At 49.7% G+C, this 19367-nt stretch overlaps 7 protein-coding genes across 7 annotated transcripts; all 7 read left to right on the top strand.

The window, feature by feature from the left end:
* Positions 1–234: 234 nt before the first annotated feature.
* LOC118956077 (histone H1) lies at positions 235–1761 on the top strand. Its single transcript, XM_036974148.1, has one exon. The coding sequence runs from the start codon at positions 973–975 to the stop codon at positions 1594–1596; it is 624 nt and encodes a 207-aa protein (XP_036830043.1). The 5' UTR covers positions 235–972; the 3' UTR covers positions 1597–1761.
* A 316-nt stretch (positions 1762–2077) lies between these two features.
* LOC118956081 (histone H2A) lies at positions 2078–3001 on the top strand. Its single transcript, XM_036974152.1, has one exon. It carries the CDS (start codon positions 2239–2241, stop codon positions 2623–2625), a length of 387 nt encoding a protein of 128 aa, XP_036830047.1. The 5' UTR covers positions 2078–2238; the 3' UTR covers positions 2626–3001.
* Positions 2988–3531, top strand: LOC118956079 (histone H3-like). Its single transcript, XM_036974150.1, has one exon. The coding sequence runs from the start codon at positions 3010–3012 to the stop codon at positions 3508–3510; it is 501 nt and encodes a 166-aa protein (XP_036830045.1). The 5' UTR covers positions 2988–3009; the 3' UTR covers positions 3511–3531.
* Positions 3532–7551: 4020 nt separating this feature from the next.
* On the top strand, positions 7552–18325 carry LOC118956084. The gene is made up of 5 exons (XM_036974155.1): positions 7552–8418; positions 9174–9184; positions 10232–10238; positions 12907–13256; positions 17939–18325. Exons 1-5 carry the CDS (start codon positions 8126–8128, stop codon positions 18262–18264), a joined length of 987 nt encoding a protein of 328 aa, XP_036830050.1. The 5' UTR covers positions 7552–8125; the 3' UTR covers positions 18265–18325.
* LOC118956078 (histone H1) lies at positions 10652–11494 on the top strand. Its single transcript, XM_036974149.1, has one exon. The coding sequence runs from the start codon at positions 10799–10801 to the stop codon at positions 11420–11422; it is 624 nt and encodes a 207-aa protein (XP_036830044.1). The 5' UTR covers positions 10652–10798; the 3' UTR covers positions 11423–11494.
* LOC118956080 (histone H2A) lies at positions 12019–12513 on the top strand. The gene has a single exon (XM_036974151.1). It carries the CDS (start codon positions 12065–12067, stop codon positions 12449–12451), a length of 387 nt encoding a protein of 128 aa, XP_036830046.1. The 5' UTR covers positions 12019–12064; the 3' UTR covers positions 12452–12513.
* Positions 18326–18819: 494 nt separating the features above from the next.
* On the top strand, positions 18820–19302 carry LOC118956083 (histone H2B). Its single transcript, XM_036974154.1, has one exon. It carries the CDS (start codon positions 18874–18876, stop codon positions 19246–19248), a length of 375 nt encoding a protein of 124 aa, XP_036830049.1. The 5' UTR covers positions 18820–18873; the 3' UTR covers positions 19249–19302.
* Positions 19303–19367: the final 65 nt, after the last annotated feature.

Genomic DNA, 19367 nt, shown 5'->3' with positions numbered 1-19367 from the left:
GGCCTATATCAGGGCGGACAAGCACATGGGGCGCCAGCCTCCATAGCGCCGGCCGCACAGCCAGACACCAAGACCCACAGACACAAAGACCGGCACGAGTGAGTCACGCTGCGGAGTCAAGCGAGGAAGGACTGCGAGAAGGCCACAAGCCTATCTCTCTCTCTCTCTCTCTCTCTCTCTCTCTGACACGCTTTTGAAAGAGACACACAGACAGAGAGAGAGACTACCTAGCACAAGAAAACACACAGGCTCCAAATCCAACTAATAAACTCATACTAATAAAACATCACACACACACACACAAAGTGCAAGTAAGCATGTCGTTGGACAGTGTATTATTTCTCGTTTGCCTCCTGGACACATGACGAATACAACGTGAAACTAGTCTCAGCCAGGCCTCACAAGTGCATGTGTTTTAAGGTCCCCAAAAGAGCTCTCCTTTAAAACACCAAGGAGCACATCAGGGGACGCCAAACCATTTGATTCCCTTGCCAGACATCTCGGCTCACTCCACAATCAATGGTGCTCGCAATCGGATGCACTTTTAGGCCATTTAGGAGACAAATAGCACAGGAAAAGCAGTGCGCACCGCTCCACCCGACAGTCGAACGGTGAGGTTTTGAGCGAGTCGCAGCAAAATGCACGGGGCTTCTGCAGCCCACATGACTTTATTCTGAACGGACACAAGTCTGCTCGCTGGGCCGTTCGCTTTTGGGCCAAAAACGCGGCTCCGTCGGTGACTTTTGGCCCGATATTGGCGACCAGAAAACACAAGTGAAAGAGCATTTGGCCAGCCCGGAGAAGCCGAGCTGGGTGGCTTGAGTCTACATGGTTCTCATGTCGCGTTTAAGGCCAGCCCCCTGCACGGTGTGGAGCTTCAATAGCGCAGAGCAGCGTCTACAGCAAAGTACTCCTCCTCACAGACTACCGTAGTGTTGTAAGTGTGTGTGTTTACCGGACCGAACGACAGACATGGCAGAAGTCGCACCAGCACCCGCCGCCGCCGCGCCGGCCAAGGCACCCAAGAAGAAGGCAGCAGCCAAGCCCAAGAAAGCGGGACCCAGCGTAGGCGAGCTCATCGTCAAGGCGGTGTCCGCCTCCAAGGAGAGGAGCGGCGTGTCCCTGGCCGCGCTCAAGAAGTCTCTGGCGGCAGGCGGCTACGACGTGGAGAAGAACAACTCCCGTGTCAAGATCGCCGTCAAGAGCCTCGTCACCAAGGGCACCCTGGTCCAGACTAAGGGCACCGGTGCTTCCGGCTCCTTCAAGCTCAACAAGAAGGCCGTCGAGGCAAAGAAGCCCGCCAAGAAAGCCGCAGCCCCCAAAGCTAAGAAGGTGGCCGCCAAGAAGCCCGCCGCCGCCAAGAAGCCCAAGAAGGTAGCAGCCAAGAAGGCCGTGGCCGCAAAGAAGTCCCCCAAGAAGGCCAAGAAGCCCGCTACACCCAAAAAGGCCGCCAAGAGCCCAAAGAAGGTGAAGAAGCCCGCCGCAGCGGCCAAGAAAGCGGCCAAGAGCCCCAAGAAGGCTACCAAGGCAGCGAAGCCCAAAGCCGCCAAGCCCAAGGCGGCCAAGGCCAAGAAGGCAGCCCCCAAGAAGAAGTAAACCTATTACAAACAGTGTTCTTTCTACTCGACACATGTTGTTACCACAAAAGGCTCTTTTAAGAGCCACCCACCTCTTTCCATAAAAGCGCATGTCATTCCATTCCACCTACCTACCCGTGGTGCAAAAGAAATGAAATGAATGACTTTTACGCACCACATTTTGGAGTGGCTAAATGGCTTTACATTTGTCACTCAAGAGTGCAGCACCCTCACCAGTCAACATTGTTGTGATGTGTTAGAATTGGCATGTCACATTGATCCTGATAATAATAAGCATACATACTATAGTGGGTTGGACAGCAGCCATTTGTATTATGAGCCACTCTCGAATTGATTGATACATGTTTCAGTGATTTGAGTTGTCACTTTGGCGCTCCCGCCAACGTGAAAAAGTAACAAAAGTCGGAGGGAAACAGAGTAGCCTAGCCCTCGTCACTCTGCTGCCTGCCTGCCTGCGGGCGGGTGGGTGGGGGCGGGCTTAGGGCTGACTGCCTGTCTGTCTGTCCCTCCCTCACTCCAATTGGATAAGGCCACACCGGTCCGGTGGCCAATCGATGGCTTTTGTGGCGAGGTATAAGTAAGACTCTCGAGGTGGCCAGCGGCTCATTCAGACTTTCTGTGACATACTGAAGCTACCAATATGAGCGGAAGAGGCAAAACCGGAGGCAAGGCCAGGGCGAAGGCAAAGACACGTTCATCCCGTGCCGGGCTCCAGTTCCCCGTGGGCCGTGTGCACAGGCTGCTGCGTAAAGGCAACTACGCCGAGCGTGTGGGCGCTGGCGCACCAGTGTACCTGGCCGCAGTGCTCGAGTACCTGACTGCTGAGATCCTGGAGTTGGCCGGAAACGCTGCCCGTGACAACAAGAAGACTCGTATCATCCCCCGTCACCTGCAGCTGGCAGTCCGTAACGACGAGGAGCTGAACAAACTGCTTGGCGGCGTGACCATCGCGCAGGGTGGTGTTCTGCCCAACATCCAGGCAGTGCTGCTCCCCAAGAAGACTGAGAAGGCCGTCAAAGCCAAGTAAAATCGCTGGTGCGGCTGCAACTTGACTACTCAACCCCCAAAGGCTCTTTTAAGAGCCAACCACCTAGCTCAACAAAAGCGCAAAGTGTCCTTTCTATGCCTGGCCAATTATTTGGCGTGTTAGATACACACACATATAGACGGCACCGTATCAAGTGCCCACATGAGGCCTAAATGAAGGATAACAACTAGTAGGCTAGAATGAGAGCATTATTGCGCGTCAAGTGTAACGTTGCTCGCGGCCCTAACAAAAGACCCAAGCGCGCCTCGGCGAGGGTGGGGGTTGCATTTTGGGGCGGCACGGAGAGGCCGAGCCTCCCGTCCAATGGGCGGCGGAGGAGGCCTCCGCAACGGGCCAATCAGGGCGGTGCGGAGATGGTGACCAATGAGCAGACGCCGCTGCCGGCTTTATAAACTTCACATAGGCATTTTGAGGCTATACTCCGACTGTGAAAGAAGGAAGCTAGCTAGCGCCATGGCCAGAACCAAGCAAACCGCTCGCAAATCCACCGGTGGCAAAGCACCCAGGAAGCAGCTCGCCACCAAGGCTGCGCGCAAGAGCGCCCCGGCCACCGGCGGCGTGAAGAAGCCTCACCGTTACAGGCCCGGCACCGTGGCTCTTAGAGAGATCCGTCGTTACCAGAAGTCCACTGAGCTGCTGATCCGCAAACTGCCTTTCCAGCGCCTGGTGCGAGAAATTGCCCAGGACTTTAAGACCGACCTGCGCTTCCAGAGTTCCGCAGTGATGGCCCTGCAGGAGGCAAGCGAGGCTTACCTGGTCGGCCTGTTCGAGGACACCAACCTGTGCGCCATCCACGCCAAGAGGGTGACCATCATGCCCAAGGACATCCAGCTGGCCCGTCGTATTCGCGGAGAGCGCGCATAAACGATGACCTGATCTCCAAAATCCCCCAAAGGCTCTTTTAAGAGCCACCTCCATATTTCAGTCAAAAAGGCACAATTGTTCCATTTGTACACGCCCCTTTCCCACCGTGTATGTTCCCTGTTCTCGAGTCACTACAGACCGTGGTTCGATTCCAGGCTGTATCACCACCGGCCGTGATTGTAAATAAGAGTTGGTTCTTAACTGACTTGAGTCGTTTCAATAACGCTCTCTTATATGTGATTAGATGTATGCCTAGAGTAGAAGAGGGGAAAAATACACTAGCAGTAATGAGTGATAGTAATGATATAGGGCAAAAAGTGTCAAAAATGGTCACTATGTAGCTAAGAACAACTGACTTTGAAAGTGCCGCTGATGAGATGGGAAAAGTTTACCGTGGAGCACGGAGGCCATCTAGTGGTTAAACGCTGGTACTGTCAGCGTGTGAGCACGTCATAGTGGCTCCCTATTGGTATTTGATCTTCAGGCCAGCGTTTCCCAAACTCGGTCCTCGGGTCCCCAAGTGGGGCACGTTGTGTTTTTTCGATTCCAATTGCTCTTGGAATGTAACATGCTAGAGTCTGTCTATTCCTTTGTGAAAATGGCCATTCAATGATTTCTGGCCCATGTGACATTCCTCGATGGCCCCAAAAATCCATGTTTTGATCCGATCATTACAACGTTAGCTGTGTGCACCCCATAATTCATGCGACTGACTAAGCTATTGAAAGTAAAATGATATATCTCTGTCCGGCGCAAGTGAAAGGTGGTCGAAAAAAAGTAGAGTAGAGTCGTGTGTCTTTGGCGTGATTTGAAGTCGACTTCTGATGTGGGATTTAGTTCATTTTTCCAAGAAGATTTGCTGAGGAATCGAAACCCCTTGACCAAATGATACGACAAAGTAAAGGCCCTAAATACAGGCTGCCAGTTAAATGCAGCAATGACACGGCTAAAGTGTGTCATCTCAGGACAAAAGAGCAGGAATTGTCTGCTGTTGCATCTTCACTCATGAGACATGTAATAGCGGAGCTCCGTGGTGCTGAAAAAGACAGCGCCCCTGGCCATTTGCCAAGGCCTATTTCCCGTTGGAGGGATTTTTGACATGCTATAGGCACAGTTCAGTACACCCCTCATCCTGTAATTGGTCCCAGAATCATCCACTTGATTCCCGACCACCAACCGATTGTCGGGGTGCATTGGTGTAAAATGTGGTCGTCGAGATCAAGTTCTATAGGCTACATGGGGTACTGGCATCTGTACCTTTTTTTTTTTTAGCTACCTACACCAGTAGGGGAGCTTACAGATAAAGAGTGCACTAGGCTAGAGAGAAAAGTACCATTCCGTTTTTCATAAAGTAGGTCAATGTAACTTACTCTCTTTTGATACTTGAGAAACATAGATTCACATGACGTCCAAATCTGCAAGAGACAAAAGCAGCAGAAAATCAGCAGGTGAAGAAAAGGGTTAAGTGAATATGATTTAAGAGCAGTCAAATGAAGTAATAGTGACATAGATTGTAAGAAATGAAATGTACCATGTGAACATTGCATTGTGGCTTTAGAAGAGCATGTATTTGTAGATGAATGACAGATTAGCTTTGGTGACAAAGTAACTGTATAATTTGAGGTACTCTACATGAGCATGTGTTTGCCTATTTGATGATCTGTTGTAGTTAATGTTTGATTTTGAGCACATACTTGTTGTGACAATTGCATCAGGTTGAGGGAGAAATGGTCTGTGTGGCCATTGTGAGTGGCACTTCTGATCCAGCAGGTGGTGTTAAGATCCCTCCCTATGTGGCTTTGAATGATGAGCCAGTGTTGGCAAAATGACTTGTGCTCCAGCGGGTGGCGGTGAAATGCCTCCCTATCTATATGACTTGCCCTATTCCTTTGACATTGTTCACTTGATTGGAGATGATTCCGGTCTTCTTCATGAGCACTCCTGCATGTCTTCCTTCCTGTCTTGCCATGTGGGTTCCACGGAGGTGTGTGTTTTTGTTAGATATCACTGGGCACATTCCTAACGTGGAGGTGGTTTGCATAGCTCATGTCATGTGGATATATAAAGTATTGTATTGTAAGGTATGTTAGTCTACGGACGGTCTGACATTGCTCGTCCATATATTGATGTATTCCAATTGCATTTGGGTGTATTGTGTGGAATGTTGGAACATGGTTAGATCTTACTGTGCTGTTGGAGCTAGTAACACAAGCATTTCCCGACATCTGCTAAACAGGTGTATGTATATCTCTCTAGTCACCCCCAAAACCAATTCTTTCTTTGGCCGCCTCTCCTTCCAGTTCTCTGCTGCCAATGACTGGAACGAACTACAAAAATCTCTGAAACTGGAAACACTTATCTCCCTCACTAGCTTTAAGCACCAACTGTCAGAGCAGCTCACAGATTACTGCACCTGTACATAGCCCACCTATAATTTAGGCCAAACAACTACCTCTTTCCCTACTGTATTTAATGAATGTATTTATTTTGCTCCTTTGCACCCCATTATTTTTATTTCTACTTTGCACATGTCTTCCATTGCAAATGTACCATTCCAGTGTTTTACTTGCTATATTGTATTTACTTTGCCACCATGGGCTTTTTTTGCCTTTACCTCCCTTATCTCACCTCATTTGCTCACATCGTATATAGACTTGTTTATACTGTATTATTGACTGTATGTTTGTTTTACTCCATGTGTAAGTCTGTGTCGTTGTATGTGTCGAACTGCTTTGCTTAATCTTGGCCAGGTCGCAATTGTAAATGAGAACTTGTTCTCAACTTGCCTACCTGGTGAAATAAATAAAAATAAAAATTTAAAAAAATGTGTCTATTTGATTAGGATTAGGACTTTTCCTCTATGTGTCGCACTTCCATTTCCACTTTATGTCCCCGTTAGGGAGCTGTCATTTATGCTGCAGGCTAATTACTACCAATGTCATTGTGGTCCAAGTTCAACTCCTAGCCTATAGGGTGTGGTAACAGGCCCTCTGTTATTTGTTGTTGTACTCTGCATGTGAAGTATCTGCACTGTAGCCTATAGAGGAACTAAGCCCTTGATAATAGGGGAACGCAAGCTGTTGAACACAAACTCCCAGTCCTATGATGTTGCTCTGTGAAGGAGGTTAGCTTTTCAGCATTCAATTCCTGGCAGCCTTCTTCGCCCTGGTTGATTTGTGAATGTGAGTGATTCGAGAATGTTTGGCTTGGGTATCCAAGGTGTTTGAGATTGTTGAGGACCAGTGTTCCGAGGGGCTGACTGTGACATCATAAAGCGGAATGTAGTTAGCGTGCTGTTTGAGGGATTCCAATTCAGTCCGTTGCGGCCTTCCAGGCAGTGCAGTTGTGCTTCAAGTGTGCTCTCTGTGTGATGACTTGTTGTGCCTACACGGAGTACAGCTACGAACGGACGTGACATTTGGGGTAAGCCTAAGCCTTTTCGTAACCTTAACCTATTTCTTCTAACTTGCTATGACAAAGTGCTTTGATGACACTAGCTGCATCCCAGCTAGTTGAACGCTTGTCAGTCATTCTCCTAAAAGGCAACCTCTGTTGCTCGATGTACTAAACCGAGGGCCGGCAGCCACTAAGTGCACGTAAGAGACAATTATGGCAACAATAAGTTGTAAGATGATACCTAGTCACATCTGAGATGTGAATCAACTGCACCGATTGGTCAATCGCCAGTATGTGCCCTTGGGCCTCATTTGTCCCCTTTGAAATGACCTGTTGAGATCATTCAATGCAACAGCTGAGGCTCTCTGGCCTATAAAGGATCCACCTCATACCACTATTTCCGTAATATAAGGCTATGTTATTGTTTTTTGAAAAAAGTACCATACAATATTTGCACATCCCTATCACCTCTGTACGCATAGGAAAATGATCCCTTTATTGTGTGTGTGTTGGGTGGGTGTCTGAGGAATGTTTTACTGCGTTTCAGCTTGCAGAGGTATCACCACCCTTCCCATGGCCACCTGGATCCTGTCTAGGGAAGAAAAAGAAGAATGACGTTATTACATGGCCTTCAAGAGCTACATGACTGCTGAGGTGACATTACGGACCCCTTATAGGGTTTGTGGCATTCCTTGTGTATTTGTTTCCCGTATGTTGCACTTTGTTTCTCCTTTGTACTTGTGACACTATTTGAGGTTTTAACGCCTATCTCTATTAGGTGTGACTGGCAACTGCAGTGGGTTGAATCCTACTAGTTCAGTGTTTCCCAACTCCAGGCAGGGGTAGAGTAGCCATTTTTTGTGGTAGCCCTGGAGAGGCACAGCTGATTGAAAGAGTTGAATCAGGTGCAACAACAACAACAAGTAGAACAACACCAATCAATGTGAAGAGTGGGACATCACAGTTGGGCCTTGTGTTCAACATAGCTCAGTATTTGAGTGTGTTTCCCGCGCATGTAAGTAAGTAGCTTTGATTTCTTCTTCCTCCATTGTTCCCTAGAACGAACGCCCTGCCCTCCCCTTTGCAGCAGAGGCCAGGCAAAAGCGCGCGCTTTCTGTGCCACTGGCTTCAATCAGGTCCACCAAACGCAGATAATAAGAGCACCCGAGCACCGAAAATTACGTCATTAATTCACTTGAACTCAGCTAGCGAACACACGATGTCTGGAAGAGGTAAAGGCGGCAAGGGACTCGGAAAAGGAGGCGCTAAGCGTCACCGTAAGGTTCTCCGCGATAACATCCAGGGAATCACCAAGCCCGCCATTCGCCGTCTGGCTCGCCGTGGCGGCGTGAAGCGTATCTCCGGGCTGATCTACGAGGAGACCCGCGGTGTCCTGAAGGTGTTCCTTGAGAACGTGATCCGTGACGCCGTCACCTACACCGAGCACGCCAAGAGGAAGACCGTTACGGCCATGGACGTGGTCTACGCTCTGAAACGCCAGGGACGCACCCTGTACGGTTTCGGCGGTTAAACGCACTCTTCTCGGAACGTCAACATCCCGACTTGAACCCAAAGGCTCTTTTAAGAGCCACCCACATCCGCTTCAAAAGGGTCAAATCCATTATCGTAGGAAACCATGAGCCACTCTTGAGTGGACAGGGAGGGAGTATTCGTGACAGGAGGCTATGTTCAGTGCAGGCTTTGCCTACAGTCGTATTAAACCATGAGCCACTCTTGAGTGGACAGGGAGGGAGTGTTCATGACAGGAGGGAGGCTATGTTCAGTGCAGGCTTTGCGTACAGTCGTATTACGAGACACCCGAAATAAAGGCACCACGGCTGGGAAATCCCCACCAAGTACCAAAAAGGGGAGCCTTATTTTTGGCCATTGTAGGACTTTTTTGGAAACACACCATTCCCCACCAGTGACAGAGCATAGGCTATGGTCTTTGTTAGGGAAGCAAGCCTCTGAGTGGAAGGCTCTTATGCGCGCTCAGCTCCACTGGGCAAATGGCAGGGGCGCCTATGAGAAAGCAGGGGTGTGTCCACGGCCGGCGAATTAGCTTAGCTTCGTCTTCATAAGAGGGAAAGGGCTCTCCACCCCCTCATTCGTTTGTGAGAAGCAGCGAGACATCAGCATCATGCCCGAGCCAGCAAAGTCCGCGCCCAAGAAGGGCTCCAAGAAAGCCGTCACCAAGACCGCAGGGAAAGGCGGCAAGAAACGCCGAAAGTCGAGGAAGGAGAGCTACGCCATTTACGTGTACAAAGTCCTGAAGCAGGTCCACCCCGATACCGGCATCTCCTCCAAGGCCATGGGAATCATGAACTCGTTCGTGAACGACATCTTCGAGCGTATCGCCGGAGAGTCGTCTCGCCTGGCCCACTACAACAAGCGTTCCACCATCACCTCCAGGGAGATCCAGACCGCAGTGCGCCTGCTGCTCCCCGGAGAGCTGGCCAAGCACGCAGTGTCCGAGGGCACCAAGGCCGTGACCAAGTACACCAGCTCCAAGTAAACAGCCCATTTGGAGTGCTGTAGTAACCCAAAGGCTCTTTTAAGAGCCACCCAACCTGTCAGTGAAAAAAGCAAATCCATATATGTGTGTGTGTGTGTGGAGGACATGTCAAAAAGGGGGGAGAGGGAATAAATGATGCTGACATGAACAGGGTAGGAATGTGTGCATGGCAGTATAACACAGTGAGTGGGATTCCACTCGTGCTCCGATGACTGGAGCCTGTGTAACAGTATAACTTTAGGCCGAACCAGGGACCCTCTGCACACATCATCAACAACAGTCTCAGAGCAAGTGACGTCACCGATTGAAACTAGCCGTTTCACATCCCTTACACACACCTGTACAAGAGGGAGGAGGAGAGAGAAGAAGAGGCTCCAAATCTCTCTCTCTAGGCCTATATCAGGGCGGACAAGCACATGGGGCGCCAGCCTCCATAGCGCCGGCCGCACAGCCAGACACCAAGACCCACAGACACAAAGACCGGCACGAGTGAGTCACGCTGCGGAGTCAAGCGAGGAAGGACTGCGAGAAGGCCACAAGCCTATCTCTCTCTCTCTCTCTCTCTCTCTCTCTCTCTCTCTCTCTCTCTGACACGCTTTTGAAAGAGACACACAGACAGAGAGAGAGACTACCTAGCACAAGAAAACACACAGGCTCCAAATCCAACTAATAAACTCATACTAATAAAACATCACACACACACACACAAAGTGCAAGTAAGCATGTCGTTGGACAGTGTATTATTTCTCGTTTGCCTCCTGGACACATGACGAATACAACGTGAAACTAGTCTCAGCCAGGCCTCACAAGTGCATGTGTTTTAAGGTCCCCAAAAGAGCTCTCCTTTAAAACACCAAGGAGCACATCAGGGGACGCCAAACCATTTGATTCCCTTGCCAGACATCTCGGCTCACTCCACAATCAATGGTGCTCGCAATCGGATGCACTTTTAGGCCATTTAGGAGACAAATAGCACAGGAAAAGCAGTGCGCACCGCTCCACCCGACAGTCGAACGGTGAGGTTTTGAGCGAGTCGCAGCAAAATGCACGGGGCTTCTGCAGCCCACATGACTTTATTCTGAACGGACACAAGTCTGCTCGCTGGGCCGTTCGCTTTTGGGCCAAAAACGCGGCTCCGTCGGTGACTTTTGGCCCGATATTGGCGACCAGAAAACACAAGTGAAAGAGCATTTGGCCAGCCCGGAGAAGCCGAGCTGGGTGGCTTGAGTCTACATGGTTCTCATGTCGCGTTTAAGGCCAGCCCCCTGCACGGTGTGGAGCTTCAATAGCGCAGAGCAGCGTCTACAGCAAAGTACTCCTCCTCACAGACTACCGTAGTGTTGTAAGTGTGTGTGTTTACCGGACCGAACGACAGACATGGCAGAAGTCGCACCAGCACCCGCCGCCGCCGCGCCGGCCAAGGCACCCAAGAAGAAGGCAGCAGCCAAGCCCAAGAAAGCGGGACCCAGCGTAGGCGAGCTCATCGTCAAGGCGGTGTCCGCCTCCAAGGAGAGGAGCGGCGTGTCCCTGGCCGCGCTCAAGAAGTCTCTGGCGGCAGGCGGCTACGACGTGGAGAAGAACAACTCCCGTGTCAAGATCGCCGTCAAGAGCCTCGTCACCAAGGGCACCCTGGTCCAGACTAAGGGCACCGGTGCTTCCGGCTCCTTCAAGCTCAACAAGAAGGCCGTCGAGGCAAAGAAGCCCGCCAAGAAAGCCGCAGCCCCCAAAGCTAAGAAGGTGGCCGCCAAGAAGCCCGCCGCCGCCAAGAAGCCCAAGAAGGTAGCAGCCAAGAAGGCCGTGGCCGCAAAGAAGTCCCCCAAGAAGGCCAAGAAGCCCGCTACACCCAAAAAGGCCGCCAAGAGCCCAAAGAAGGTGAAGAAGCCCGCCGCAGCGGCCAAGAAAGCGGCCAAGAGCCCCAAGAAGGCTACCAAGGCAGCGAAGCCCAAAGCCGCCAAGCCCAAGGCGGCCAAGGCCAAGAAGGCAGCCCCCAAGAAGAAGTAAACCTATTACAAACAGTGTTCTTTCTACTCGACACATGTTGTTACCACAAAAGGCTCTTTTAAGAGCCACCCACCTCTTTCCATAAAAGCGCATGTCATTCCATTCCACCTACCTACCCGTGGTGCAAAAGAAATGAAATGAATGACTTTTACGCACCACATTTTGGAGTGGCTAAATGGCTTTACATTTGTCACTCAAGAGTGCAGCACCCTCACCAGTCAACATTGTTGTGATGTGTTAGAATTGGCATGTCACATTGATCCTGATAATAATAAGCATACATACTATAGTGGGTTGGACAGCAGCCATTTGTATTATGAGCCACTCTCGAATTGATTGATACATGTTTCAGTGATTTGAGTTGTCACTTTGGCGCTCCCGCCAACGTGAAAAAGTAACAAAAGTCGGAGGGAAACAGAGTAGCCTAGCCCTCGTCACTCTGCTGCCTGCCTGCCTGCGGGCGGGTGGGTGGGGGCGGGCTTAGGGCTGACTGCCTGTCTGTCTGTCCCTCCCTCACTCCAATTGGATAAGGCCACACCGGTCCGGTGGCCAATCGATGGCTTTTGTGGCGAGGTATAAGTAAGACTCTCGAGGTGGCCAGCGGCTCATTCAGACTTTCTGTGACATACTGAAGCTACCAATATGAGCGGAAGAGGCAAAACCGGAGGCAAGGCCAGGGCGAAGGCAAAGACACGTTCATCCCGTGCCGGGCTCCAGTTCCCCGTGGGCCGTGTGCACAGGCTGCTGCGTAAAGGCAACTACGCCGAGCGTGTGGGCGCTGGCGCACCAGTGTACCTGGCCGCAGTGCTCGAGTACCTGACTGCTGAGATCCTGGAGTTGGCCGGAAACGCTGCCCGTGACAACAAGAAGACTCGTATCATCCCCCGTCACCTGCAGCTGGCAGTCCGTAACGACGAGGAGCTGAACAAACTGCTTGGCGGCGTGACCATCGCGCAGGGTGGTGTTCTGCCCAACATCCAGGCAGTGCTGCTCCCCAAGAAGACTGAGAAGGCCGTCAAAGCCAAGTAAAATCGCTGGTGCGGCTGCAACTTGACTACTCAACCCCCAAAGGCTCTTTTAAGAGCCAACCACCTAGCTCAACAAAAGCGCAAAGTGTCCTTTCTATGCCTGGCCAATTATTTGGCGTGTTAGATACACACACATATAGACGGCACCGTATCAAGTGCCCACATGAGGCCTAAATGAAGGATAACAACTAGTAGGCTAGAATGAGAGCATTATTGCGCGTCAAGTGTAACGTTGCTCGCGGCCCTAACAAAAGACCCAAGCGCGCCTCGGCGAGGGTGGGGGTTGCATTTTGGGGCGGCACGGAGAGGCCGAGCCTCCCGTCCAATGGGCGGCGGAGGAGGCCTCCGCAACGGGCCAATCAGGGCGGTGCGGAGATGGTGACCAATGAGCAGACGCCGCTGCCGGCTTTATAAACTTCACATAGGCATTTTGAGGCTATACTCCGACTGTGAAAGAAGGAAGCTAGCTAGCGCCATGGCCAGAACCAAGCAAACCGCTCGCAAATCCACCGGTGGCAAAGCACCCAGGAAGCAGCTCGCCACCAAGGCTGCGCGCAAGAGCGCCCCGGCCACCGGCGGCGTGAAGAAGCCTCACCGTTACAGGCCCGGCACCGTGGCTCTTAGAGAGATCCGTCGTTACCAGAAGTCCACTGAGCTGCTGATCCGCAAACTGCCTTTCCAGCGCCTGGTGCGAGAAATTGCCCAGGACTTTAAGACCGACCTGCGCTTCCAGAGTTCCGCAGTGATGGCCCTGCAGGAGGCAAGCGAGGCTTACCTGGTCGGCCTGTTCGAGGACACCAACCTGTGCGCCATCCACGCCAAGAGGGTGACCATCATGCCCAAGGACATCCAGCTGGCCCGTCGTATTCGCGGAGAGCGCGCATAAACGATGACCTGATCTCCAAAATCCCCCAAAGGCTCTTTTAAGAGCCACCTCCATATTTCAGTCAAAAAGGCACAATTGTTCCATTTGTACACGCCCCTTTCCCACCGTGTATGTTCCCTGTTCTCGAGTCACTACAGACCGTGGTTCGATTCCAGGCTGTATCACCACCGGCCGTGATTGTAAATAAGAGTTGGTTCTTAACTGACTTGAGTCGTTTCAATAACGCTCTCTTATATGTGATTAGATGTATGCCTAGAGTAGAAGAGGGGAAAAATACACTAGCAGTAATGAGTGATAGTAATGATATAGGGCAAAAAGTGTCAAAAATGGTCACTATGTAGCTAAGAACAACTGACTTTGAAAGTGCCGCTGATGAGATGGGAAAAGTTTACCGTGGAGCACGGAGGCCATCTAGTGGTTAAACGCTGGTACTGTCAGCGTGTGAGCACGTCATAGTGGCTCCCTATTGGTATTTGATCTTCAGGCCAGCGTTTCCCAAACTCGGTCCTCGGGTCCCCAAGTGGGGCACGTTGTGTTTTTTCGATTCCAATTGCTCTTGGAATGTAACATGCTAGAGTCTGTCTATTCCTTTGTGAAAATGGCCATTCAATGATTTCTGGCCCATGTGACATTCCTCGATGGCCCCAAAAATCCATGTTTTGATCCGATCATTACAACGTTAGCTGTGTGCACCCCATAATTCATGCGACTGACTAAGCTATTGAAAGTAAAATGATATATCTCTGTCCGGCGCAAGTGAAAGGTGGTCGAAAAAAAGTAGAGTAGAGTCGTGTGTCTTTGGCGTGATTTGAAGTCGACTTCTGATGTGGGATTTAGTTCATTTTTCCAAGAAGATTTGCTGAGGAATCGAAACCCCTTGACCAAATGATACGACAAAGTAAAGGCCCTAAATACAGGCTGCCAGTTAAATGCAGCAATGACACGGCTAAAGTGTGTCATCTCAGGACAAAAGAGCAGGAATTGTCTGCTGTTGCATCTTCACTCATGAGACATGTAATAGCGGAGCTCCGTGGTGCTGAAAAAGACAGCGCCCCTGGCCATTTGCCAAGGCCTATTTCCCGTTGGAGGGATTTTTGACATGCTATAGGCACAGTTCAGTACACCCCTCATCCTGTAATTGGTCCCAGAATCATCCACTTGATTCCCGACCACCAACCGATTGTCGGGGTGCATTGGTGTAAAATGTGGTCGTCGAGATCAAGTTCTATAGGCTACATGGGGTACTGGCATCTGTACCTTTTTTTTTTTTTAGCTACCTACACCAGTAGGGGAGCTTACAGATAAAGAGTGCACTAGGCTAGAGAGAAAAGTACCATTCCGTTTTTCATAAAGTAGGTCAATGTAACTTACTCTCTTTTGATACTTGAGAAACATAGATTCACATGACGTCCAAATCTGCAAGAGACAAAAGCAGCAGAAAATCAGCAGGTGAAGAAAAGGGTTAAGTGAATATGATTTAAGAGCAGTCAAATGAAGTAATAGTGACATAGATTGTAAGAAATGAAATGTACCATGTGAACATTGCATTGTGGCTTTAGAAGAGCATGTATTTGTAGATGAATGACAGATTAGCTTTGGTGACAAAGTAACTGTATAATTTGAGGTACTCTACATGAGCATGTGTTTGCCTATTTGATGATCTGTTGTAGTTAATGTTTGATTTTGAGCACATACTTGTTGTGACAATTGCATCAGGTTGAGGGAGAAATGGTCTGTGTGGCCATTGTGAGTGGCACTTCTGATCCAGCAGGTGGTGTTAAGATCCCTCCCTATGTGGCTTTGAATGATGAGCCAGTGTTGGCAAAATGACTTGTGCTCCAGCGGGTGGCGGTGAAATGCCTCCCTATCTATATGACTTGCCCTATTCCTTTGACATTGTTCACTTGATTGGAGATGATTCCGGTCTTCTTCATGAGCACTCCTGCATGTCTTCCTTCCTGTCTTGCCATGTGGGTTCCACGGAGGTGTGTGTTTTTGTTAGATATCACTGGGCACATTCCTAACGTGGAGGTGGTTTGCATAGCTCATGTCATGTGGATATATAAAGTATTGTATTGTAAGGTATGTTAGTCTACGGACGGTCTGACATTGCTCGTCCATATATTGATGTATTCCAATTGCATTTGGGTGTATTGTGTGGAATGTTGGAACATGGTTAGATCTTACTGTGCTGTTGGAGCTAGTAACACAAGCATTTCCCGACATCTGCTAAACAGGTGTATGTATATCTCTCTAGTCACCCCCAAAACCAATTCTTTCTTTGGCCGCCTCTCCTTCCAGTTCTCTGCTGCCAATGACTGGAACGAACTACAAAAATCTCTGAAACTGGAAACACTTATCTCCCTCACTAGCTTTAAGCACCAACTGTCAGAGCAGCTCACAGATTACTGCACCTGTACATAGCCCACCTATAATTTAGGCCAAACAACTACCTCTTTCCCTACTGTATTTAATGAATGTATTTATTTTGCTCCTTTGCACCCCATTATTTTTATTTCTACTTTGCACATGTCTTCCATTGCAAATGTACCATTCCAGTGTTTTACTTGCTATATTGTATTTACTTTGCCACCATGGGCTTTTTTTGCCTTTACCTCCCTTATCTCACCTCATTTGCTCACATCGTATATAGACTTGTTTATACTGTATTATTGACTGTATGTTTGTTTTACTCCATGTGTAAGTCTGTGTCGTTGTATGTGTCGAACTGCTTTGCTTAATCTTGGCCAGGTCGCAATTGTAAATGAGAACTTGTTCTCAACTTGCCTACCTGGTGAAATAAATAAAAATAAAAATTTAAAAAAATGTGTCTATTTGATTAGGATTAGGACTTTTCCTCTATGTGTCGCACTTCCATTTCCACTTTATGTCCCCGTTAGGGAGCTGTCATTTATGCTGCAGGCTAATTACTACCAATGTCATTGTGGTCCAAGTTCAACTCCTAGCCTATAGGGTGTGGTAACAGGCCCTCTGTTATTTGTTGTTGTACTCTGCATGTGAAGTATCTGCACTGTAGCCTATAGAGGAACTAAGCCCTTGATAATAGGGGAACGCAAGCTGTTGAACACAAACTCCCAGTCCTATGATGTTGCTCTGTGAAGGAGGTTAGCTTTTCAGCATTCAATTCCTGGCAGCCTTCTTCGCCCTGGTTGATTTGTGAATGTGAGTGATTCGAGAATGTTTGGCTTGGGTATCCAAGGTGTTTGAGATTGTTGAGGACCAGTGTTCCGAGGGGCTGACTGTGACATCATAAAGCGGAATGTAGTTAGCGTGCTGTTTGAGGGATTCCAATTCAGTCCGTTGCGGCCTTCCAGGCAGTGCAGTTGTGCTTCAAGTGTGCTCTCTGTGTGATGACTTGTTGTGCCTACACGGAGTACAGCTACGAACGGACGTGACATTTGGGGTAAGCCTAAGCCTTTTCGTAACCTTAACCTATTTCTTCTAACTTGCTATGACAAAGTGCTTTGATGACACTAGCTGCATCCCAGCTAGTTGAACGCTTGTCAGTCATTCTCCTAAAAGGCAACCTCTGTTGCTCGATGTACTAAACCGAGGGCCGGCAGCCACTAAGTGCACTTAAGAGACAATTATGGCAACAATAAGTTGTAAGATGATACCTAGTCACATCTGAGATGTGAATCAACTGCACCGATTGGTCAATCGCCAGTATGTGCCCTTGGGCCTCATTTGTCCCCTTTGAAATGACCTGTTGAGATCATTCAATGCAACAGCTGAGGCTCTCTGGCCTATAAAGGATCCACCTCATACCACTATTTCCGTAATATAAGGCTATGTTATTGTTTTTTGAAAAAAGTACCATACAATATTTGCACATCCCTATCACCTCTGTACGCATAGGAAAATGATCCCTTTATTGTGTGTGTGTTGGGTGGGTGTCTGAGGAATGTTTTACTGCGTTTCAGCTTGCAGAGGTATCACCACCCTTCCCATGGCCACCTGGATCCTGTCTAGGGAAGAAAAAGAAGAATGACGTTATTACATGGCCTTCAAGAGCTACATGACTGCTGAGGTGACATTACGGACCCCTTATAGGGTTTGTGGCATTCCTTGTGTATTTGTTTCCCGTATGTTGCACTTTGTTTCTCCTTTGTACTTGTGACACTATTTGAGGTTTTAACGCCTATCTCTATTAGGTGTGACTGGCAACTGCAGTGGGTTGAATCCTACTAGTTCAGTGTTTCCCAACTCCAGGCAGGGGTAGAGTAGCCATTTTTTGTGGTAGCCCTGGAGAGGCACAGCTGATTGAAAGAGTTGAATCAGGTGCAACAACAACAACAAGTAGAACAACACCAATCAATGTGAAGAGTGGGACATCACAGTTGGGCCTTGTGTTCAACATAGCTCAGTATTTGAGTGTGTTTCCCGCGCATGTAAGTAAGTAGCTTTGATTTCTTCTTCCTCCATTGTTCCCTAGAACGAACGCCCTGCCCTCCCCTTTGCAGCAGAGGCCAGGCAAAAGCGCGCGCTTTCTGTGCCACTGGCTTCAATCAGGTCCACCAAACGCAGATAATAAGAGCACCCGAGCACCGAAAATTACGTCATTAATTCACTTGAACTCAGCTAGCGAACACACGATGTCTGGAAGAGGTAAAGGCGGCAAGGGACTCGGAAAAGGAGGCGCTAAGCGTCACCGTAAGGTTCTCCGCGATAACATCCAGGGAATCACCAAGCCCGCCATTCGCCGTCTGGCTCGCCGTGGCGGCGTGAAGCGTATCTCCGGGCTGATCTACGAGGAGACCCGCGGTGTCCTGAAGGTGTTCCTTGAGAACGTGATCCGTGACGCCGTCACCTACACCGAGCACGCCAAGAGGAAGACCGTTACGGCCATGGACGTGGTCTACGCTCTGAAACGCCAGGGACGCACCCTGTACGGTTTCGGCGGTTAAACGCACTCTTCTCGGAACGTCAACATCCCGACTTGAACCCAAAGGCTCTTTTAAGAGCCACCCACATCCGCTTCAAAAGGGTCAAATCCATTATCGTAGGAAACCATGAGCCACTCTTGAGTGGACAGGGAGGGAGTATTCGTGACAGGAGGCTATGTTCAGTGCAGGCTTTGCCTACAGTCGTATTAAACCATGAGCCACTCTTGAGTGGACAGGGAGGGAGTGTTCATGACAGGAGGGAGGCTATGTTCAGTGCAGGCTTTGCGTACAGTCGTATTACGAGACACCCGAAATAAAGGCACCACGGCTGGGAAATCCCCACCAAGTACCAAAAAGGGGAGCCTTATTTTTGGCCATTGTAGGACTTTTTTGGAAACACACCATTCCCCACCAGTGACAGAGCATAGGCTATGGTCTTTGTTAGGGAAGCAAGCCTCTGAGTGGAAGGCTCTTATGCGCGCTCAGCTCCACTGGGCAAATGGCAGGGGCGCCTATGAGAAAGCAGGGGTGTGTCCACGGCCGGCGAATTAGCTTAGCTTCGTCTTCATAAGAGGGAAAGGGCTCTCCACCCCCTCATTCGTTTGTGAGAAGCAGCGAGACATCAGCATCATGCCCGAGCCAGCAAAGTCCGCGCCCAAGAAGGGCTCCAAGAAAGCCGTCACCAAGACCGCAGGGAAAGGCGGCAAGAAACGCCGAAAGTCGAGGAAGGAGAGCTACGCCATTTACGTGTACAAAGTCCTGAAGCAGGTCCACCCCGATACCGGCATCTCCTCCAAGGCCATGGGAATCATGAACTCGTTCGTGAACGACATCTTCGAGCGTATCGCCGGAGAGTCGTCTCGCCTGGCCCACTACAACAAGCGTTCCACCATCACCTCCAGGGAGATCCAGACCGCAGTGCGCCTGCTGCTCCCCGGAGAGCTGGCCAAGCACGCAGTGTCCGAGGGCACCAAGGCCGTGACCAAGTACACCAGCTCCAAGTAAACAGCCCATTTGGAGTGCTGTAGTAACCCAAAGGCTCTTTTAAGAGCCACCCAACCTGTCAGTGAAAAAAGCAAATCCATGTGTGTGTGTGTGTGGAGGACATGTCAAAAAGGGGGGAG

Source organism: Oncorhynchus mykiss, unplaced genomic scaffold (assembly GCF_013265735.2).
Source record: "Oncorhynchus mykiss isolate Arlee unplaced genomic scaffold, USDA_OmykA_1.1 un_scaffold_415, whole genome shotgun sequence".
Lineage (NCBI taxonomy): Eukaryota > Metazoa > Chordata > Actinopteri > Salmoniformes > Salmonidae > Oncorhynchus > Oncorhynchus mykiss.
The sequence above is the reverse complement of the archived record's forward strand: the minus strand, read 5'-3'. Positions and strand labels throughout refer to the sequence as shown.